The sequence below is a fragment of the Rosa rugosa genome, chromosome 5, assembly GCF_958449725.1.
Source record: "Rosa rugosa chromosome 5, drRosRugo1.1, whole genome shotgun sequence".
NCBI classification, from domain to species: Eukaryota; Viridiplantae; Streptophyta; class Magnoliopsida; order Rosales; family Rosaceae; genus Rosa; species Rosa rugosa.
In genome coordinates, this window is record NC_084824.1 from 42,342,577 (window position 1) to 42,364,782 (window position 22,206).

A 22,206-nucleotide genomic window follows, 5' to 3' on the forward strand; every position below is an offset into this window, starting at 1 on the left:
TTATATATAAAAACGTGGTCTGATTGTGAAAAACTTTGAGCGCCAATCTTCCCACCATTTAGTGGTGCCAGTTTTCACCCCAAACCCTAAGCTTTAGCTTCATCTGATATCAAGAAAGTTAGAACATATATTGGTTGGTACAACGGATAAGTCTAAAACTGTGGTATGAATTAAGTCAATTAGCAAGAGAGAAATTAGAAATATGTCCCCCAAAGCGCAAACCCAAAATTCAAAATTTGAACATTTGGACAACATGATTGTATGGGGGCTTGTCCATTAACTAATGTGCCCGTGCCCGTGCCCTAAACAAGGGGTTGCCCTCTACACTTGGGCAAAAAATTAAAACTCTTTTCGACATAGCTAGCCTTTCTCTCTATCGTCGACAACTTTCTTCCTTGGCCTTTCTCTCTATCGTCGACAACTTTCTTCCTTGGCCTTTCTCTCGACAACTTGTATTCAACAAAATCATTCCTCTACAAACCGCAACCCCGACCACGACCACGACCATCACTCTTAGACAAACCCCGACCCCGACCGCAACCATCACTCTTCGACAATGCTAAGATTAGAGCCAACTTTGCTTCAAGGGTTCTTCAAATCGCTTCCCTTCCCATCCCATCGCTTCAGGGTTATTCCCTTCCCATTGCTGTAGGGTTCTTCAGATCTATTGGCGGTGGTGATTGTTGCTTTATTTGGTTGCTTGTGGCTTCGATTGGCTTCGGCGGTAGTGTTGGATTCGATTTGGCAATGGTTGTAGCTTTGCAGGCGGTGGTTGGTCTCGTGAGAGTTTGAAATTGAGTTCTGGCGACTGTAGATCTGAATCGAACTCTCAAATCAATTTTGTTATGAGGTAGCATAGTAGGTTTGTCTGGGTTTTGAGATTGGAAATCTAAATTTCTTTGATTTCCCCAGAATTTTATCTCTGCTACCATTTCTGTACAACATTCTCCATTGGCTAATCATACCAACCCACACAATGACTTTAGGTACCTTTCCTTCAACAACGACGAGGCCAGATCCCCATTCATTCTTTGCTGAATTCGAAATCCTCAATTTTCTAGGGTTTCAATTTTCAACCTCAATTTCCTGTTGTTCTGATATCTGTTTTGTTTGATAGTTTGTACTGATTTGGTTCGCGGTGCCAAGGACAAGAGGCTTAGGGTGAAGGGACCAGTGAGGATGCCTACCAAGGTTCTGCACATTACCACCAGGAAGTCTCCCTGTGGAGAAGGTATGTTTCGGTGTCAATCGAGCTTTATTTAGCCTATGGATTCTTAACTGGGTTACTGCATCCTTGTTTTTGTTATTGAATTAGATAGATGATGCTTTATGTCATAAAGATGTCTGCAAGTGTTTCCTCTTTTTTGGTTCGTCACTCAAGAAGTAAAAAGTTAAAAGCTCTCTAGTTTATAATGAGTTTGAGAAATGTAATCTGTTTTTGAGTATGGTGTCTCTGCATTTGATTTTCATACATGGATAGTCATTTGAGTATGGTGTCGCTTCATTTGCTTTTCATACATAGATAGTTGAGTATGGTGTCTCTGCACTTGCTCCTGGGTTTACATTTGTATCTTGAATTTTGGATTTTGATGCCCAAATTCAGAATTCATATGTGGGGTGTGTAAAGAATCCAACTTTGTTTTTTTGGATGGCTGCAATTCAATGTTATTGGATCTCTGAAATATGTAGGGTTCTACCAATATAGATAAGTGGACATGAATCTTGATAGAACTAGCAGAGGAGCTTGTGAATGCTTTTGCTTTTGCTTTTGTTAAACTGTTTCCTTTTCTTTTGTTCAGCTTGTTGCATTAGGTTTGGTATTCATTTAAAAAAAATAAATTAGTTTGGTGTTCATTTTAGTAACATATATATGGTTTATTTGCAGACAAAGTTTGACCCTGTGAGTATAGGCTGTATAGCTATTTACTTGCTGCCAACTGGGAATGTTTTGTGCCTTCATTGGATATCGTGTGCAGAAATATGACATTTCTACCTGGGAGAACCTCTTACGGTACGCTTCAATCATGGTTTATAACTGAAAATTTGAAATTTGAAGTAGTCTGCATTCACCGCCTATAACCATCTTTACCACACTTACATAGCTAAGAGTTAATTGTATTGCCTATGCCTGGAATGTGTTTGCTACATTTGTTATTACTTGAGGGATTTCATGTCGGTAGCTGCATGATTGAGATTTGTAAGTATAGACAATTGGGACAAAATGCAGTTGACTATTTTCAGGTGGAATACTTAAAATGGATTTGGCATTGGGAATTTGAATTAGACACAGATGACATTGGGGATTTGGCGCCGTTGTCTCTCCCCCAACCCCCAATCCTTATTCTTCATGCCAATCAAATATGTATTCCTTTCCAATACTCCAATTGATTGTTTGGAGTGGGTTGGTTGTCTTTAACTTGTTTGTTTTGATTGTTTTCTTGCTTATTTCTTTTGTTTCTGTTTTCGCAGGTTTTTATGCTTTGTTTTCTTTTAAATAATTAGCATAACAAATGATCTCCAAAATCCCTAAAAATTTACCAGTATCTAGGTCAGTGTGTTAACTTAGTGTATATAAAATTTCATTGAAATCGGAGTAGTTTAGGCTAGGTTTTTATTTTCGTTTTGGTTTCTGGTCAGAGTCGTAGTTAATATGTTTTTTTTTTTTTTTTTTTCATTTCTCTGAAACTCATTCCATTTAGTTGTGAATTGCTATGAGGGCTCTTAGACTCCTTTCTTCCTGTGCAGGTGTAAAATTTCTCCTTAACAGGAGTTCTGGAGGTGTATGGGACGTTGCTGCATAAATTGTTTACCTCTGAGCCTTGATGCTCGATGGTATAAATTGTTAATATCTAGTTCAGTTTTCTCTGATCCCTTCCTTTTATTTATAAATTGTTACCTCTGAGCCTTGGGGGGTTGATGTGCAGATTTCACTCTCTTTATGGCGTGCAAGTGAAAACATAAATGTGGTTTTGCTCATATTTTCATAAGAGGTCAGTATCGTATACTATGACACCATAAACATTACATAAACAGATCTGATAGAGTGCACATAATGCAAGCTTGTTGTTGTTTTGACCTGATTAATTGTTTGGTTGCAGTTTGTAACTGTTATTTTCTATCAAATCTGCAGTTTTGATGTTTGATTAATAGTGATTAAATGAATTGTTTGTGAATGTATTTGGAAATATATATTAAAAGTGTTAGTATTTGGAAGCAATGGGAGAGAAAGTGACTGCTTATTCATAGGGTTGTTTTTGTAGCATTGCAGATTAGCTTGGAGAGAGCTTGGACAACAACTTCAACTTCAACTGTTATTTGGTAAGTTTATTTATTTATTTTTTTTTTTCTGATGACATCTATGTTGAGAAATCCTTATTTGGTAAGTTTATTTATTTTTTTCTGGACTAAACTCTCAGCATGACTGTTGAGAAATCCTTAATTTTCTTTTGTTCCTTCTTAGTGATTATTGTAATAGGCATGTGCCTAGATAGTATATGCTTGTTTTGTTGCATATATATGTCGCTGCTCAAAGGTATTCTAAAGCTTTGGTGGAGTAGGATAGGGTCTGCTATTCATTTACATCAGTTGATTTTGGTTTCTGTTTCTTACAAGTGAATATGCTTTTCTATTCTTCCTCTAAGCATTCAAGTCTTTTCTATGTATCAATATTTTATTTATGTTCTCTTGGCCTACTCGGAAAGTAGCTGCATGATTATTTTATTGTCTATTCTGTAGCTTAGATGCTTTTTATAAGTCGTTGTGCAACATTAATCTGTTTTTGATGGTTGATATGATTTCCTTCTGCATCAGGCTATGTCAAGAATGCCAAACTTTGATTGAAGACCATGATAAGATAAAGCTTCTCAGCAATGCGAGGAATAACTTGAATACAACCTTAAAGGTTTGTGAACTTTGTTCTCATGAATTTTCAATTTTCGGTTCACAAAGAGAAGGAGATTGTGCAAGTAGTTAGTACTGTTTGCTTCATGCAAGAATGATGATTGATGAATACTTTTCATTATGTCTTATTAGCACTTGATTGCAGGGATCCCATACCTTCGGTAATGTAACTTTCCATTAGCCTTGAGAGTAAACCAATTGTCACTCTGTAAACCAGTTGGTAAAGCTAATAGTTTTTTTAATTGTATACAGGACGTGCATATATAGACTAAAACTTTATTCTTTGCATAGCTGCTAAGCTTATTTTCTTGTCTGGTTAGCAGCAGTAAGGCAGCGGTGGATTCTGAGAATGCTGTAGCTGCCGTAAATGTAAGTACTTGGAGCACCAAATGAGAGTATTTGGCTGCTGTATAATTAGCACAACAACTTCCTGTATTTGGGGCACTGCAATATCCTAGAACTCTTTCAATGAGGAAGCCCCATTACTGTTCTTTAGGCCATGGAGAGTGCCAATGTTATGAAGTGAAGCCTACTTTTGAAGACAAAAGCTACGAAGAGCAGGAGATCAGTGAATAGAACTTGACTTGGATTTTTTTCTGTTCTCTTATTTTGTAGATACAATTGCATTATCAGACCCATTTAGATTGTTATGGGATTATAACAACTATCTATTATGATTAATTTTATGTTCTTTTGGTCAATTTCATTCCAGAATCTAAATCTTGCCATTACAACAACAATATATAGAAAAATATGTCGTATGATGAGGATTATAGGGTGGAATCAAACAAAATTTCTATAATTCACACGACGGTTCTTACTGATATCATTGTTGGATACACACACAGACAACAAGTAAGCAAAAACCATCGTCTCAAATGTCACAAGACAACGGTTAGAGTTATATTTGTCGTGTGAAAGCGCACGCACTGAATTTTTAAGTCATCACACCACATTTTATGCTGGAAGAACTGTCGTGTGTATACAATTTACACAACGTCTTAAAAATAAAAACCGTGGTATGAGTAGAAGTCACACAACGCTAGAATCCTACAAACCGTGGTATGAGTAGAAGTCACACCACGCTGGAATCCTAAAAACTGTGGTATGAGTAGAAGTCACACCACGACATATTTCTGTCGACAGCATGTCGGCAGATCTGCCGGTCTATCAGACGACGAATTTAGCTGCAAATCGTCGACCCAATGATCGGTATACCACGGTTAAAAACCGTCGTCTGACAACGTTTCATCAGACGACGCCTCGATAGACCACGGAAATGTAAAACGTGAGACGACAGTTTTAAACCGTCGTGTGAAGGCTTTTGTGTAGTAGTGGAACTTCGGGGTGCTCAGAGGAGAAGTTTGTGGGCCTTTTGGGCCTTCCTTCTTGGGGCTTTGCAACAGGTGTATGAGCCCAATGCTATTAGGGTTCGGCTCTGGGATCCAGGAGATTTTTTAGCCCAAAATTTATTGGCATTTTGGAATGAGTTTTTTTGCTACGTAGGTAGAAGATTGCTCTCTATTCGTCTTATTTTTATGCGTGGAGTAGGCAAGATCGGTCACACTATCGCCGGTTATCTTGATAGAAGGTTACCCTCTATTCGACGTCTATCCTTGCGTGGAAGTAGGCCTCATCATTTAGCCCTTTGGCCCTAAGCCCGCCCGGCTCGTAGGGCCGAAGCCCAACCCGACCCTTGCATTGGGGCGGGCCGGCCCTACCCTCTCTCAAATAGGGTCAGGTAAGGGTCATGCAAATGAAGGCCGACCCTACCTTACAGCCAGGCCCGGCCCTAAAGGCCCTACCCGGCCCAACCCTAAAATATTTTATTTTTATTATTTTTCATTACATAGAATTATAGAAATGAACATATAAAATCTGGATATGTTATATTAGAAAATGGGTATAAACCCAAATACCCAGTTAATGTCTGAGGCCCAATAACCCATTTTTGCCCAAGTCAGTCCAAGTCCAAGGCTCCTTACTTATGCGTCTAGGGCATCAGACTTCGTCACTTCGACAACTTCGAGTCTTCGATAGTTCAAACTTGGCCGCCGCTCTCTTCTTCTCCAATCTCCAACGTCGATGCCATCTCCGCCTCCGCCCTTTCTAATCCTCTGATAGTGGGTTTAAATCCTCGCTTCCTCAACCGTCTCGGGCGACGACTTGTCCAGATCATCGTCGTCTCTTAGCCTCACAGCCAAGAGTTTCGATGGTTTGTAAGATTTGGAGTAATTTATACTATAGTAGGGGATGCTGTGGTGTTCAATCTCATTCTTACCGTGAAGGAATTCTACAGTAGGTTTCTTTCTCTCTATTTTACCAGGACTGGTTCCTTTTTGTTCAAAAATTGACATGACCACTTATGTTGTCAAAGTTTTCATATTTTATCTTTGATAGTACATACCAGAGATTTATAGTTGTGCAAGATGGCCTCACAATCCTTTATCTTGCAAATCATTTTACTTGTACATGAGTGAAGTTGTTGCTCAGGTATGCTTGGTCTTCTCTGTAATAATCTTAGTTGTCACTGGTTATCTTTTGTTTGCTTCTTTGTGTCCCACATTTTTAATTACATTGCAGTAACCTTCTGAGCTTTAACCTAATTATATTAAAGTCAAATTAGTCATCTAGCACTTCCTATAGAAATCTAATCACTACCAATCTCCCAGAAAAGGGAGGCAGCAGGAGATATGGGGCACATACATGGTGTATGCCTTGGTGTAATGATATGTATCCATTTGTGAGCAGATGTAACTATGTTTAAGATAAAAGTTGAGTGAAACTATTGGTCGATAATAAAAGCATCTTGTATTTTCTTTAATCAGACTATAAGTCAAATGCCAATTGAGGTTTTTGATATTTACTTCTATTTGGATGTAGGTTTTGTTTGGTATTCTTTTGGTGTGTATGTTCCAAATTTGGTTCCATATCCTGGTTATACTCCAATCCAAACTGAATCAATTGATGATGCTGCATATGAAGAACTTCCTGGAGGAGATGAAGTCATGAAGTCATGAAGACTTATCAGTTTTTGTATCAACTTAACAAAGTGTCAAACATTGCTTGATTTTTTGTAGCCTCAGTGGCTTAATGCCTCTATGCAGTTTCAAGTCTACTACTTGGTCAGTGAGAATGTGAGTTTCAGTTTATGTGGGATTTGTAGATATTTGTAATTAACTCAGGTTTTGTATATATTCTCCAGTGTGAGTAATTGAGCTTATGTAATTAGTAAATTTGTGTTTTATATGAGTTAAACAGAGGCCCGACCCTTTCAGCCCTAGTGGAATGGGCCATAAGGGCGGGTAAGGGCTTATGTATTGAAGCCCCAGCCCGGCCCTAAGTTCTGTTGACTTGGTCAAAGCCCAGCCCGGCCCTACCCTAGCCCGACCCATGATGAGGCCTACGTGGAAGTATGGTTGACCATACTTTTGATACCGTTTTACATAGCCCGGATTATGTCCGGTGCTGCATCAAATGCTTAATTAGGGATGACAAAAATCTCCAGCGGGGCGGAGCTTCATTGGATACCCGCCCCTAATGAGGGGAGAATTCGGGGATAAATGGGGAATGGGGAAGGGGATCCCCAATCCCCGCTATCTAAGATCGGGGATGGGGCGGAGATGGTATTATGATCTCCATCCCCAAACCCGCCCCAATGATATATATATATATATATATATATATATATATATATATATATATATATATATATATATATATATATATATATTATAATACAAATTACAAATATATACATTTACTATTTTACTTTAATGGCCACACTTTTATTTTAAATGATGTTTGACTTTTGCACTAACTGAATTATGATTTATGAATTTAATCATGTTTTAATTTTACTTGTTGTAGATTTTGATTTTAAAAAAGGCAATATGAGAAAAAATTTATTCTATTTTTTAAATTCTTATTAGGGATTTGAGGCGGGTTTGGAGGCTTCGTCCCCAGTGGGGATGGGGACGGGGAATCCCCAATATATTTTTATTGGGGATTGGGGCGGGGATGGGGGTGGAGAATTACCTCGGGGATGGGGATGGTATTGTTATCCCCATCCCTATGCTTAATTGCATTCCTGAGTCTCCTTGTTATGTTTTATTTCCGATGCTTATTTGAATCTAATATTGTTCTTGTTATTTTATTTTCTGATGTAGTTTCTACATCTATAAGTTGTAATGTTTCTTATTATTATTATCAATAAAGTGGCTGACTATTACTCTAAAAAAAAAAAAATTATATGTTGAAATAAGTGAACTATGGTTTTCAGTCTTGAACTTAAACGTTGATTTTCTCGTACATGAAGTTGATTTTTAGATATTATATTCATTTAAATGCATCGAATTTGTGATCCCCTTAATTTTTTTTCGATCAAATTGTAAAATGCATTAATTAAAGGGTGATTCTAGTCGTACCTCCAAATTTTCTATTTGGACCTCTCAACTTTTTTGAAAATTTTGAAATCCTCTTTTACCCCTTAATCAAAAAATTTCCAAGTACTTACAATCCTCACTCAACTACCCAATGAATCTACCTTTGCTTTCTACCGCTCCAACTTTCTCGGCCTTAGCATTGGTGTCAACAACACTAATGAAAAATGTTTCTCCACATTAGAATCGTACTGCTCTTCCCAACTTTATTTACTCTCATTTGTACCCCAAAAAAAAAGGGCCGGATAACAAACCAAAAATCCATTGAAACAAGAGCAACGTTGCTGTGCTCAGACTTTAAAACATGAGGCAAACAACTAGTCTGCCAAGGTCATGTATAAACACTAGTAATTATTGGAACGTTGTAGTGGTAATGCGAGGTTTTGGCAATATCAGAACTTCATGCCTAAGAGAAAAGGAAGAGAGAAAGAGGGTAAAGATAAAAATTTAATGGCAAAAAATTTGATAGGAGGTCAAAATAGCAAATTTGGAGGTATGAATAGGCCCACCCTTAATTAAAGGCAACAAGCCCAGCATAATACACACAGCCCAATCGATGAAGGTGTTTCGTCGACGCCAATCGATGGATTTCCGGATGCCATATCCATTTCTCTTTCCCTAGTCCGAAGAGGTTTAGGTTCCCGTGAAGGAAATCCCAGCCTCATGCCTGTCACGGGGCTTGAACCCTGTGGTTGCTTGTGACAACTGCCGAATAGATTGGTAAACTAGACAACCACCTAAGGAAAGGAAGGGAGGAACAAGCAATCGGTTATCCACGAGGAAGCTTCAACGGTGGAGGAGGGCGTTGGGATGGAGGAGGGTCGCAGATCTGGTGATTAGGATGAGAGAGCAAGGTTTTGATTGGGTGAACTAAAACTAAACACAAAAGGAAACACGGTTGGGACATGTGCCCGGACAGGGAAACCCCCCTCCCTCACAAAGTTTCAATCTAGATCTCGTCGGAGCGGATCTAGATCTAAGCACAGAGGGAGGGGGGGGGGGGGGGACAAAGGGTTATTGTTTGGGGTTTTCTGCTTTCTAGAGACAGGCGAGACCTTCTCTCTCTAAAAAAGGGCGTTAAAGATTCCCCCTTAAATTATTATTGGGTCCTTGAGGATTATTTCTATTTTAAGGAATAGTAATACTTTGGATTATTGATTAGTTGATGTATAATTTTGGGGAAGAAGTTATTTACAGTTGACTTTTGTAATTTTTTAAAGGGCTAAATACTAGTTAGTACCCTGTGGTTTAGGTTCAAAATCAATTCAGTCCCTGGACTTCTAATTTCATCAAAAACACCCCTGCACTTTCAATTTTGATCTAATAGGTCCAATTCGTTAATATTCTTTCAAATAGTTGGATTATTTGTTGAAAAACTATTTATTTTTAATAGTAGGACTCACTCCTAAATTGACAAGGCAGACCACCTCGACACCACATCATAAAACATAGGCCATATATGATCCACATTAACAAATTAAATAACTCAATTGTCGGAAAACTAACAAATTGGACTTATTAGATCAAAATTGAAAGTGCAGGGGTGTTTTTGATGAAATTAGAAGTTCAGGGACTGAATTGATTTTGGACCTAAACCACAAGGTAGTAATTTGTATTTAGCCCTTTTTTAAATCACCATATTGTTTGTTTTGAGAGGTCATTTGGTTATATGGCATGCATGTGTTACCTCTGTTTCTGCCTGTGTGGCAAGGTGATCTGATTGCCAAGGTGACAAGATCAACGGAGCCTAGCATCCACTCCATTTGGGTGGCAAGATGATACGGGAGATATGAGACATAAATTTTAGCCTATGTGGCTGTGTGTTATTTTTCTTTCCCGTTATTCCATTTGTTAACCATAGAGGTGTAACTAGTGTTTTTTTTTTGAAATATGGGCTGGTGTGGCTGCCGCAAGATAAATGAAACTTCTGAATACAATTTTTTTTTTTGGGGAAGAGGGGACCATAATGCCTAAACTCCAGTTTACAATACGTCCGAAGAGGACAACCTGAATAATAACAAGATTCTCCACTATTATAATGTATTCTAGTATGCACCTACTAGCAAAGAGTATCAAATCAACTACTCCATTTGCTTTATAATAACGGTGGCATATCAGAAAGTTAAAGTAATACCATAAAACCAATAAAACAACTTTCCATATATGCCGTCGTTTGGAAATATATCCAACGACACGATGTTTTATCCCGCCACTAGGAGGTGGCGCTCAATTTGCTATAGAGATAGGTTGCAGTCTCGCTAGGGCAGACAAGGCACTTAGAGTGCACACACAGGCAAATAGCCTAACCCATCCCACTACTTTAGTGTAGGGACTTATTGCTAATACAAAGTAGTAAGCTAAAAACAAGAAGTAAATATTAAGTAATAAAATACTAGCATCCCACCGATAGAGGCCCAAAGACACAGGCCCAAACTAGTTTCCTGGGCTTCCCTGCAACGATTGTCAGCCCACCAAGTGATCTATTCATGAAGTCCTAAGAAGTGAACGGTCGAGATGCCGCTATGTGATCGAAAAGTGAGACCCCCAAAGACACAGGCCTAAACTAGTTTCTCGGCTTCCTTGCAACGAACGTCAGCCCACCAAGTGATCTATTCAGGAAGTCCTAAGAAGCGAATGGTCGAGATGCCGATATGTGATCGAAAGTGAGTCCCACAAAGGATCTCTTAAAACTTCAATTCTTTGTGTTAATTAATGGGATAATTCTTTTTTTTTTGAAGGGAAATGTGGATTTCATTGACACATGCCAAGATGGCCATTACATATCCTTCTGCTACCTTCAACTAGACAGATCAAGAAGTTATAGTAAACTACTTTGATATATAAAAATAGACCACCTATATTTGAACTAACCGCTCATTGATTTAAAGTGAGCCTATAAACTATGGATAAAATGGAGACATAGATTATAGGCCCCTACCACACCTACCTAGATCTTTTCTTTGCCCTTCACACTAGGGCTAGGAGGTTTGCCTGAGTACAGGACAGTCAAGACCTCTTCAGCAGATACCTTCTTCGACTTAGGGTTTTTCTTTTTGGATCCCAACGGTCTACCTTTCTTCTTCTTTGCAACTGGCATCTCAAGTGCAGGCTTCGGCAGCATGACCTTAGAGGGCACCAACATTCCTCCTGGAGTCTCAACAAGACCCAAGGATTTGGCACTGAACTTAGTGGGAAACTCTAGAAGTTTCACCTTCTTTGTAGGAGCTATCGAGCTAGTTTTCCCTTCCAACAAGTCAGACATCAAGAATTTGAGCTTTTTTGGGGAGGGAAAAGACCTCTCCTGCTTGGAACTTGTGTCAGCTGGTACAAGGGCTAAAGCATTATCCTCACTAACCTGTTTAGCTTCTGCGCTTCGAATGACAACAGGGCGGCGTGACTTGCTTGATTCAGGTTTGCCAAAGAGAGTTCGTCCCACAGGAGGCAGTATAGGTGTAGTAATGCCTTGAAAATGCAAAGTACCATCCTTGAACTGATTGACATTCAATCCCAAGAAAGGTCCAAATAGGTCTAGCTTCCGAGCCACAGGGTTTTCAACCATCTTCTGCCAAGGGAGAGACGACATTACATGCCCTACTTTCATGAAACACACGATTACAGGTGCTGCACATGCCTACCAGCTTTTCAAAGAAGAAATGGACTTCTTGTTCCACTCCCTGTGCACACTTTAGGGTTTTTTTTTTCATAAAAAATGGTTTCGAGATAGGGTGAGACACACGAACCCTAATCTCTCTTGTTGCATCAAATAGTCTCTGGTCCAAATCCAGGAATTTTCCAGCCACAGAGGCTACATCAGCAATCGTTTCCTTTTCTTCATACGCAGGTGGCATATTGGAGATGCGAACCCAACAGAAAAGGTCATGCATTAGCACAGACTACATCGGAGAAACTCCATCATAGGGCTGTACAACCATCAGCGCACGGCCGAAGCTCCAAGGTCCCCCCATTAAGACCTTATTTCGATCACCCCTGAGATCAAAAGAGAAAAGAAATCGGTCTGATGCACGTTGTTGAACACTGAAACCTTGTTTCAGTACCCAAATCCGACGAAAGTGCCACTGCAAGTCCACTGCTGAGGTCGGCTTCATTGCCAGGGGCCAAGCAAGAAGATTGGACTGGGAGTTGCGGCGCGCCCCTCCCTTAGACATGCGAGAGATGTCCACAACCTCATTGCTTTCAATGGCAAGCGAGGTAGCAAAACTTTTGTTTACAGAGTCGATGGTGGACATGATGACCGGAAAATCACTGCTAGAGCACAGTACCAACACCAGAGGCCGGGCTGGGATCTAGGGTTTGCTAGCATTTGGTGTGGCTAGAGAGAGCGCCTAGGGTTTATTGTGACTAAAATTACTTTGGTATAATGGGATAATTCTTTTGTTAGAACAATTGATGGGTATAATCAGTGGAGGCGGTAGGTAAATCTAGATATTCACCAGTTTAAGAGGGAAGTCAATTTACGTAAGAGGCAAACCCAAGATTCAAAATTGGTGAATTTAGACAATATGAATGCGAGAAACCATTGTCTGATGGCTTGCCTAAACAACTGAATGAGGGTTGTTTCCAAATGAGCCAATCTCCAAATGAAATTAAACCATCAGGGCCAAGAAAAAAAAATACAATTAGGCCAAAAAATAGCCCTAGCCTATACACTTGGAACAAAAAAAAATAAAAAAAAATAAACCATCAGCACCTTTCTCCGAGCATCATCGCTTTTCTTCGACCGTAAGCCTTTCTCTATCGACAGAGCATTTCTTTAACAAACTCGACCTCAACAAACCAAAACCAACTCTCCTGATTAATGAGGGTACTAATCGGATGATTTTTCACTCTCGACAAACCCCGACCGCGACAAACCAAAATCAAAACAATTCTCTCTCTGCCTCACATCTCATCCCATCCCATTGCTTTAGGATTCTTCGTTTCTCCTCGCTTTAGGGTTGTTCAGATCTATCGGCTTTTTTTGGGAAGGACTAATCGACTATTTCAAAGCTCTAGCTTCGGTCGTCGGAAGGTTCAATTTTGACCTGTTTCTCTAATACGGGTTTCTAACAATAGTTTTTCGATTGATACATTGCAATATTGAATGAGGTTAGAGAAGAAAGTAAATAAGTAGACAATCTTGATCGATTTGGCATTCCAAATTGGGTATTGTATGAAATAAATAAAAGAGCGTGAAAAAAAAGGAAAAATAATTTGTGTTATAGAATACCCATTTATTAAAAAAAAGAAAGGAAATTATTATTTAATCTCATCCATTAGCTATTATCAGAGTATAATTTTAACTATAATTTTGGAGGCTATTGGTCCGCCCCCAACTTTTTGATCACTTATTAAGATTCCAACCATTCTGTTGTTAGGTCTATATGAGTAGATCAAATCTGCAAATTTTCAGCCAAATTGATAATCATTAAGACATTAAAATCTGTAATTTAATATTATAAACATGAACGGTTTAGATTTGACATGTCCGTTGATTTATTCTAGTTTGATATATCAACAGGCAGTAATTTGGCTGAAAACTTACATAAGTGATCTATTCATGGAGTCCTAAGAAGTGAACGGTCGAGATGCCGATATATGATCGAAAAGTGAGTCCCACCAAGGATCTCTTAAAACTTCAATTCTTTGGGTTACTTAATGGGATAAGTCTTTTGTTGGAACAATTGAAGAGTTTAATCTGTGGAGGTGGTAGGTGAATCTATATATTTACCAAACATGAATTCTACTTATTTCTTTTTACAACTTGGTTTATTGTTTTAATTTAGTTTAGCTAAATTTTTGTAAAAAAAAAAAAAAAACAGAAAAAAAAAGAAGAAACATGAGTGGTCCAATTTTTGTCCTTACTTTAACAGAACAATCGACGAAAGTAATAAAGAGACTACCAAAGGTATATTAATAGGGGCACCACAGACTCACTAAAAATTTGTAGCTTCCAAAAATTGCATTTCATGATAGTTCAGGTACATGTGACCATTTTACCTCTTTTTGATATGAAGTATCAAAAAAAGAAGACTATCTTTATTTTAAATGTAGTCCTATGAACCAGACCCAACTAAATAAATATATACCATAAAACAAAGAAGAAATATATATAACTAGCCATATAAAGTTATATACTTCTCTTGGATGTTTTTTTTTTTTTTGAGGTAAAGATGAAATTGTATTAATGATTTATACGATTACAATCGTACTGTAGGGCATCCAGAACACACTCTGGAGCTTGAACAAACCAATCCATATGAATGTCAGAATCAAAACCAAATCCTGCTAGCCTATGAGCAACATGATTAGCAGTCCTATAAGTATGATGAACACCTATGGAAAGCAAATCACCTAGCAAATCTTTAATTTCTTCAACAATGATTCCCAAAGTAGAGAAGTCAGGATCCTCAGCTGTCACTGCCTTCACAGCCTCTAAACAATCACTCATTAGAGCAACATTAGATACACCAAGTGCCTGAATAAGCTCCAGCCCAGATTTAATAGCAAGGAGCTCAACATGGTAAGCAGAGGACACATTAGCCACTCTATAAGCAAAGCCTGCAATGAACTCACCCTTCTCATGACGCAGAACACCTCCAATGCCTCCATGTTGTAGTGAAGAAACATAAGCACCATCAACATTCAAGCACAATAAACCACTCATAGGAGGGGACCAAAATACTCTAGCTTTCGTCCACCTATCAGTTACCAAAGTCATACCCCTATTAGCCTGAAGGAACTCTTCATACCAAGCCATAGTACAAGCAACAATTGTAGAAGCATTTTTAGCCTTATCATTCCACAATTTATCATTCCTATTCTTCCAAAGACCCCATAAAAGCATCAATAGCTTAGAAAAATTTTCAGAGGAAAGAGTAGAGACCTGTTCAAGTAACCATTCCTTAAAAATAAAAGAATGAGTAATAGGAACCTGAATAGAAAAAGGAGGAGCAGTAAGGATTTCCTGCGCAGTAGGGTACCCACATAACACATGGCCAACACTCTCAAACTGGTGATGGCAAAGCAGACAACCCAGATCACCAGTATAGCCCTTCTTGCTCAAACTCTCCCTAGTTGGTAACACATTATGACAAGCTCGCCAAATACATATAGAGACCTTCCCAGGTACCTTAGATTTCCAAAGTGACTTCCAAAGAACACTGAAAGGATCGCCATGAGAGGAGGAAGCAAAGGCATCCCCCATCACCACATCCCGAGCTACATAGTAGGCAGTTTTAGTAGAAAACTTACCTTTCTTCCCAAGTTTCCAACTCAAACGATCTCGTCTATTTCTATAACTGAGAGGAACACATAAGATAGCATCAACAACTTCTTGAGAAAATAGACGTTGCAGAATATCAACCCTCCAACTTTTGGAATCCATATCAATCAAGGAAGAGACTAACTCAATGGTACAAGCAGTCGGTTTACAGAGTTGATGATGAGAAACATTTGGGATCCACTGATCACTCCAAACATTAATAGAGGAGCCATTGCCAACCTGCCAAAATAATCCAGCTTGAAGGACAGTTCTAGCTTCCATAATGCTTCTCCATGCATACGAAGGAGAATCCCCCATATCCGCATCCAGAAAAGAACCATCCGGAAAATACCGAGCCTTGAGCAAACGAGACAACAAGGAATTAGGATTAGTGATTAACCTCCATCCCTGTTTAGCAAGCAAAGATAAGTTATGAGCATGCAGATTCTTGAAACCTAAGCCTCCCTCACTTTTAGATAAGCACATCCTATCCCATGACCGCCCGTGAATTTTGCGATTAGCAACTGAACCTCCCCAAAAGAATTGAGCACAAAGTTGGTGGAGGTCATCACAAAGACCTTTAGGAAGCATATAACAACTCATGACATAAGTTGGGATAACTTGAGCCACTGCCTTAATCAGAATCTCCTTCCCTGCAGAACTCAGGATTTTTGTGCGCCAACTGATCAGCTTCTTAGTTAATCTTTCCTTAAGGTAAGAAAAAATTGCCACTTTTGATTTTCCCACATGAAGGGGAAACCCTAGATATCTTCCATGATCCTCAACACACTGCACCCCCAAAATAGAAGCTAAATTAGCTTTAGTATCAGGATGCACATTCTTGCTGAAGACAACACTACTCTTCTCTAGATTAATCCTTTGACCAGAAGCACGCTCATAAACATTCAGAATAGTCTTGAAGGTAGTGCATTCCACCACAGAGGCTTCACCAAATAGAAAACTGTCATCGGCAAATAATAAATGGTGAATAGTTGGGGCCCGAGGACTCATCTTCCGCCCCTTCAGTGAACCCTGAGAAACTACATGAGAAATAAGGGAGGAGAGACCCTCAACACACAAAATGAATAAATATGGAGAAAGAGGGTCCCCTTGCCTGATACCTCTGGATGGAGAAATATAACCTGTAGGTTTCCCATGCAACAAAATAGAATAGCGCACTGTTCGAATGGAACTTAGAATAGTATCAATCCACTCTTGTGCAAAACCCATTTTAGATAAAATAGAGATCAAGAAAGTCCACTCCAATCTGTCGTATGCTTTGCTTATATCTAATTTAAGGGAGAAGAATCCCTCGTTCTGATGTCGGAGCTTATGCATAAAATGAGCCGCTTCAGATGCAACAAGAGTGTTATCAGATATCAAACGGCCCGGAACAAAGGCACTCTGAAGAGGAGAGATAATAGAAGGCAATAAGACTTTCAATCTGTTAGCAAGCACCATAGAGGCAATTTTATACACCACATTGCAAAGGGCTATAGGCCTGAAATCAGCTGCAACTTTAGGCTCTTTAATTTTAGGAATAAGAGTCAAATGAGTAAAATTGCTCTCAGAATCCAGAACACCTGTGTTTAAGAAAGTCCTCACAGCTAAACACACATCATATTGAACAATTGCCCAATGCTTTTGGAAAAAAGTAGGAGACATACCGTCAGGTCCAGGTGATTTTGAAGGATGCATCTGGAATAAGGCCTTCTTAATTTCCTCATCTGAATATGGAGCTAATAGAGAAGAATTCATATCATTATCAATACATGGATGAATATGTTCAAGAACTGCTGCCAGAGCTACAGGGTCAGAACCCTCAGAATGAAAAATATTTTCGTAGTAATCAACAAAAACTGAAGCCACTTGTGCAGGATCAGTTTGCCATTGTCCTCCCATATCAGTGATGCCTACCACTTTATTGCGACTGCGCCTGTTAGACGCTTGCCTGTGGAAGAAGGCTGAATTACGATCCCCTTCTTTCAACCATAACACCCTTGACCTCTGACGCCAATAAGCTTCATCCAAAGATAAAAGTTCATTATATCTAAACTGGAGAGTTTTCTGCTGCTCAAAATGAACCGGATCATAAGGGAGTTTCATCAACATATCCATCTTAGATTGCAAGAGATGTATCTCAGTTTTTCTCTGTCGAAATGTTCCTGCATCCCATTCCATCAATAGTCTGCCAGTTGAACCAATTTTCAATCCAACTTGCTTCATAGGTTCACCTGCAGAGGGAATAGACCATCCTTTCTGAATAACATCAGAACAATCACCATGTTGCATCCACATGTTCTCAAACCTAAAGCGCCTGAGCCTTGGCACTTTGACAACTGGTGCAGCAGCTAACTCAACCACAATGGGGTTGTGATCTGACCTGTTTGGAGGTAGTGTGATAACCCTAGAGTACGGGTACATAGTACGCCAATCTTGCGTGCAACAGCCACGATCCAAACGCTCCTTGGTGAACCGATTAAACCATGTGAACCGAGAACCCACAAACCCCATGTCTTCCAGATGACAATCAGTCAAGGCTTCCCTGAATCGCGTCATCATCGCAGCATTCCGTGGTGGACCACCGGATTTATCATCTGCACACAAAATCTCATTGAAGTCTCCAGCTATTAACCATGGCAGATTCACTTGTGCTGCCAGAGTACGAAGCATGTCCCAAGTCTGGACCCGATCACCATGCCTTGAAAAGCCATAGATGCCTGTGAATCGCCAAACTCCAACGACCCCAGGAATCCCTATCTCAACATCAATGTGATGTGCAGAGTAGGTACGAAGGCTAACCTTCAACTCTGAAGACCAGAACAAAGCCAAACCGCGTGAGCCATCCTTCTTGGGAAAGCAAATACAACCGGAGAAACCCATTGCAACTCGCAAGTCCTCCATCAGTCTTGGTCCGGCAAGGGTTTCCGAAACAAACACCAAGCTAGGGTTGACATGACGCACTAGCGCAACCAAAGCACTCTGTGTTTCTGTATTAACCAGTCCTCGACAGTTCCAGTTGAGGACTTTGAATGGCAGCAGCACCGAAGAGGAGGAAGAGCGACGCCGACCACCGCGGTGCCTAAGTAGAAGAAAAAAAAAGAAAACACCGCAACGTCCCAAGGACGATGCACAGTGGATTAGATTCAGACTGATAGACTGGTGCATTGACAGCAGGAGCCGCCGGTATAGGGCTGCGACCACCGGTGATCAGAGTCGCAGATAGCCACGGGCGGAGGCCCGACTTAGGGTTTTGCTAGAGATTTCTTGAGCGCGTGAGGCGCATTCATAAAATAATTAGTTAGATGCGTTAGAAAACATATAAATTGCTGGTCATTTCACTCTCTAGGATGTTATTAGCACAAATCCAAATTTATTAAGTAATGATCATCACAAATTAATGATTCATACCTAAAGAACATGAAAGAGTCGATTTATCAACAAAAATTAAACTTTTACAAACCAATTATGAATGGCAGGCATCATTATATGTACATAAATGTGAATTTTAAATATTACATACCATAAAGAAAGATAGTATACCCTCAACAAAAACCACAATCTTACTTAAAAAGTATTTTATGGTTTCTCTAAGAATCACATTCTATACATAAAAAAAAGTATAAATAGGGTTGCTTGGGTTATGCTGAGAATAGGTAGTCCCCATCAAAACAACACAATGAAGTTTTATGGGACTTACTTGTTTGTCTTATTCAGTCTTCTCCTACTATCCTCCTATGTTAATGGCGACCATGTTTTTTCCGATAGTTCAGCAAATTATGATGATGTCTTAAGGCTTGTGCCTTCAGGCCCGAATCCCCGAGAGTCTCCACCGTTGGATGTCTTCAGGCGTGTGCCTACGGGTCCCAACCCTCGGCAGTCACCACCGGTGCAAGATTTCGAGCATGGGGCCTTTGATAGTTCATCCAACCATGATGATGTCTTAAGGCTTGTCCCCAAAGGTCCGAATCCTCAACAGCCACCACCACTGAATGTCTTAACGCGTGTCCCGCCTTCAGGCCCGAATCCTCGAGAGTCTCCACCGTCAGATGTCTTCAGGCTTGTGCCTACGGGTCCCAACCCTCGGCAGTCACCACCGGTGCAAGATTTCGAGCATGGGGCCTTTGATAGTTCATCCAACCATGATGATGTCTTAAGGCTTGTCCCCAAAGGTCCGAATCCTCAGCAGCCTCCACCACTGAATGTCTTAACGCGTGTGCCGCCTTCAGGCCCGAATCCTCGAGAGTCTCCACCGTCGGATGTCTTCAGGCTTGTGCCTACGGGTCCCAACCCTCGGCAGTCACCACCGGTGCAAGATTTCGAGCATGGGGCCTTTGATAGTTCATCCAACCATGATGATGTCTTAAGGCTTGTCCCCAAAGGTCCGAATCCTCAGCAGCCTCCACCACTGAATGTCTTAACGCGTGTGCCGCCTTCAGGCCCGAATCCTCGAGAGTCTCCTCCGTTGGATGTCTTCAGGCTTGTGCCTACGGGTCCTAACCCTCGGCAGTCACCACCGGTGAAAGATTTCGAGCATGGGGCCTTTGATAGTTCATCCAACCATGGTGATGTCTTAAGGCTTGTCCCCAAAGGTCCGAATCCTCAACAGCCTCCATCAGGTAATGTCTTCACGCGTGTGCTGCCTTCAGGCCAGAATCCTCGAGAGTCTCCACCGTTGGATGTCTTCAGGCTTGTACCTACGGGTCCCAACCCTCGGCAGTCACCACCGGTGCAAGATTTCGAGCATGGGGCCTTTGATAGTTCATCCAACCATGATGATCTCTTAAGGCTTGTCCCCAAAGGTCCGAATCCTCAGCAGCCTCCACCGCTGAAAGATTTCGAGTATAAGACATCAAATAGTTTTTACAATTTAGCTGATATTTCAAGGCGTGTACCTAAGGGACCTAATCCTCGAGAGTCTCCACCATTTAGTCCGTAATCTTTCTCGCCTCTGCTATCTTTTAGATAATCTTGCAAAAACATCATTTTCAATATGATATTGTACTAGTGGTCTTTCGAATGGCGTTTTCTTATAAAAAATAAAGGCTAATCTGCCTTAGTTATATGTCTGTCTTATGTAGTACTTTTAAATTTGTTACGTACTAGTCAATATGTTTTAACAAAAAAGTTCAATTAAGGTATATATATTAGCCAAACATCACAACTACAAAAATCAAAACACAAGGAGACTAGGTATACGATGTTAAACACTTTTCCGCGGTCTGAATGATATTGATTTAGTGGGACGATGCATTTAAACTATCCGTCTTCTGATACGAATTCAACCAATAGCGGTTTCCGATGTTGGACTTATGAATTAGTTGAGAAGACGTTTATAGATAGCGTGCGTTGTGTGAGTGTGACTGTGAATAATACTAAGCGCCAGCTTTCCCACCACTTAAGTGATGCCAAACTCCCCTGCCCCTTCAAATCGAAAGCTTTAGCTTCATTTGATTGTATCAGTTTTGCCTTATGTTGAAACATGTATTGGTTCGTAGGACGGATAAGTCCAGAACTGTGGTATGAGTGAATATGTTGGCAAGAGAGAAACATGTCCCCATGAGGGCCAACCATTTTCCCCCTACATTTGCTCCCAACCAGTTTAAGAGGGAAGTCAATTTACTTAAGAGGCAAACCGAAGATTCAAAATTGGTGAATTTAGACAATATGAATGCGAGAAACCATTGTCCGATGGCTTGCCTAAACAACTGAATGAGGGTTGTTGTCCAAATGAGCCAATCTCCAAATGAAATTAAACCATCAGGGCCTAGAAAAAAAAAATACAATTAGGCCAAAAAATAGCCCTGGCCTATACATTTGGAACAAAAAAAAAAAAAAAAAAAATTAAACCATCAGCTATTGTTAACGTTAGTGATCCGTAGGATCTCTAGTTAGCTTAAATGAGAGAGAGAGAGAGATTGACACGAGATGTATAGTGGTTCGCCTCCGCATGAGCGGGAGACTACGTCCACTTGAAAGCTATACTAGTGTGTCAAGCCTTGCGGCCTGACAAGATTACAAAGTATGTAGTGGAATGTGTTGAGTTGTGGGAGGAGGCATTCCTTTTATAAGTCAAGGAAGCCATCTCCTCTACTTATTCTTCGATGTGGGACAAGTTTCCACACATTTCTAGTCTATTTTAACATGTAGAAAGCTATGTTGTGGTGGCATCTTGGCAAGGGCGGGAAGGTGGCTTCCCGGTGGCGGATTTGCGACTTCCGGATACCGCCGCGTAGCCTGAACATAGGGCTACACGATGCATGTCTCGGTTGGGCCTTGCCATGTCTTGTGGATGTCCCAAAGTGGGTGTTACTTATGCTTGGTGACGTAGTAAATACTCCATATTATTGGAGGTATGTACAAGTCCCCGAAGTCCCCAAGTAAGAGGAGCTTCTTGGTTGGGGAGTTCAAATCATGAAGTCATCAAGCATAAGTAACCGGGCGGTACGGAGTCCCCACAAGTCCCCGAACTCCGTAAGCAAGAAGGGACTCGCTTAATCCTGCACAATACAAGACAATAAGACAGGCATATGTAGAATGCTTGTTGCATTGGGCAACAAATGTGAGTTGCATCGATATGGGTTGGCATATATAAACGTATGG

General features: G+C 40.3%; 2 protein-coding genes and 1 long non-coding RNA gene across 9 annotated transcripts; 2 read left to right on the plus strand and 1 right to left on the minus strand.

The window, feature by feature from the left end:
- The first annotated feature begins 206 nt into the window (after window positions 1–206).
- LOC133708243 (uncharacterized) lies at window positions 207–4,606 on the plus strand. 7 transcript variants are annotated; one of them, XR_009845688.1, is made up of 7 exons: window positions 207–850; window positions 987–1,231; window positions 1,886–2,011; window positions 2,746–2,832; window positions 2,925–2,990; window positions 3,261–3,318; window positions 3,811–3,961. It is a non-coding gene; the product is annotated as an uncharacterized LOC133708243 (long non-coding RNA). The 7 variants fall into 7 exon arrangements; XR_009845683.1 differs by adding an exon at window positions 4,224–4,606 and having other exon boundaries at window positions 223–1,231; window positions 3,811–3,901; XR_009845682.1 differs by adding an exon at window positions 4,046–4,172 and having other exon boundaries at window positions 223–1,231; window positions 3,811–3,901.
- A 6,683-nt stretch (window positions 4,607–11,289) lies between these two features.
- On the minus strand, window positions 11,290–18,507 carry LOC133711684 (uncharacterized). Its single transcript, XM_062137786.1, has 2 exons — window positions 14,544–18,507; window positions 11,290–11,933 (listed from the first exon to the last, which is right to left on the minus strand). The coding sequence occupies exons 1-2, from the start codon at window positions 18,505–18,507 to the stop codon at window positions 11,290–11,292; spliced, it is 4,608 nt and encodes a 1,535-aa protein (XP_061993770.1).
- Window positions 18,508–19,282: 775 nt separating this feature from the next.
- LOC133711685 (uncharacterized) lies at window positions 19,283–20,542 on the plus strand. Its single transcript, XM_062137787.1, has one exon. The coding sequence runs from the start codon at window positions 19,283–19,285 to the stop codon at window positions 20,540–20,542; it is 1,260 nt and encodes a 419-aa protein (XP_061993771.1).
- Window positions 20,543–22,206: the final 1,664 nt, after the last annotated feature.